Raw genomic sequence first — 1,248 nt, forward strand, 5'->3', positions numbered from 1 at the left:
TAAGAATTGAGATGGTTTAAGTATCTTAGAGCCGAGGAAGAGAACAGATTTATGGATGTAGTGAAAAGCTGCAGCCTCTGAAGAGAAGAGCTAAAAGTACAAAAAAATGAAACCTTTGCTTTTCCATAAGCTCACACTGATGCTTCCATGTTAATTCCATCGTCTAACCGTGTTTTGCCTCTCCTATTTTATTATTATTCCTAAAAGTGAAGACATTCAATATAAAAAACATACCTCTAACTCTCCCAACGCCAATAACACGGTTTGAAGGAATAAAATCTCTGAATTCAGCCATAAATCACGTATCAGTGGGGGGTTGTTGGATCATTCTTGTGTTGGGTGGATTCATGCTCAATCAACACTGGCTGGTTTATAGCTTCATTTTCAACAACAAAAAGCAGGAAAAACAAAGTACTTTTCATACATTTGGAAGGAAGATTTAAGCTGATTTACAGAGATCTGAAAGAGACAACCTGCTCCTGGATTATAATTAACTTTATTGAGAAAGGGACAATTCACATTAATGAACATTAAAACAAATGTAAATAATATGTAGCAGAGAAAATAACCTTTTCTTTCAAAATTAAAAAATAAAATGAACCGATAATTTTTCTTTTTTAGTTTTGTTTGAAAGAAAGCTTAAAATACCAAAAAGTACACTAAAGTATGAATTTTTGCATTTCTCTTTCTAACAGGAAACTACATGCTGCTGCGAGTGCTGCCTTCAGTCTACCCCAAAAAACCAGAAACCATCCACCGTTACCTAGGCGACCTGACAGCAGTCATGCCACAGCTGGAGCCCCCAGAACAACAGCACCTCATTCGACTCATTCAGATGGTAGCAGAGCAGCATCCCATCGTAAGTGTGTCGACAGTACGCGAGTCTAACCCAGGGGTCCCCAAACTCTTTCTAATGAGGGCCACATAACTGTTTTCTTCTCTGATGTGGGGCCTGGGGTTTTTAGGCTAACAGAAAACGTAAACATTTACGGTTTTCCAGAAAGCCACACATAGCCAAATCTTAATAATTCATTTCTATAATCTTCATAGAAAAAAATAATATTAAAACATTTTAAAAACTAGATATATAACATTACCTAATGGTAGAGTGAATGCTGTAAGCTGAATTTGGCCACTAAAGATGCTAGTGCTGATAGCTAAAGATGCTGAAATTGTTAACTAAAAACGCTGAAGCTGATAGCTGAAATGGCTGAAACTAATAGCTGACAACGCTAAAGCTGATAGCTA

General features: G+C 36.8%; 1 protein-coding gene across 2 annotated transcripts in view; it reads left to right on the plus strand.

The window, feature by feature from the left end:
- Positions 1–314: 314 nt before the first annotated feature.
- Positions 315–1,248, plus strand: part of veph1 (ventricular zone expressed PH domain-containing 1) — a 42,877-nt gene continuing 41,943 nt past the window's right edge. For both annotated transcript variants that reach the window (XM_024277167.2, XM_024277168.2), the window contains exon 1: positions 315–859. In XM_024277167.2, coding sequence (XP_024132935.1) covers positions 704–859 — 156 coding nt within the window. In that variant the 5' untranslated portion in view covers positions 315–703. The remainder of the gene's footprint in view (positions 860–1,248) is intronic.

Source organism: Oryzias melastigma, linkage group LG13, assembly GCF_002922805.2.
Source record: "Oryzias melastigma strain HK-1 linkage group LG13, ASM292280v2, whole genome shotgun sequence".
NCBI classification, from domain to species: domain Eukaryota; kingdom Metazoa; phylum Chordata; class Actinopteri; order Beloniformes; family Adrianichthyidae; genus Oryzias; species Oryzias melastigma.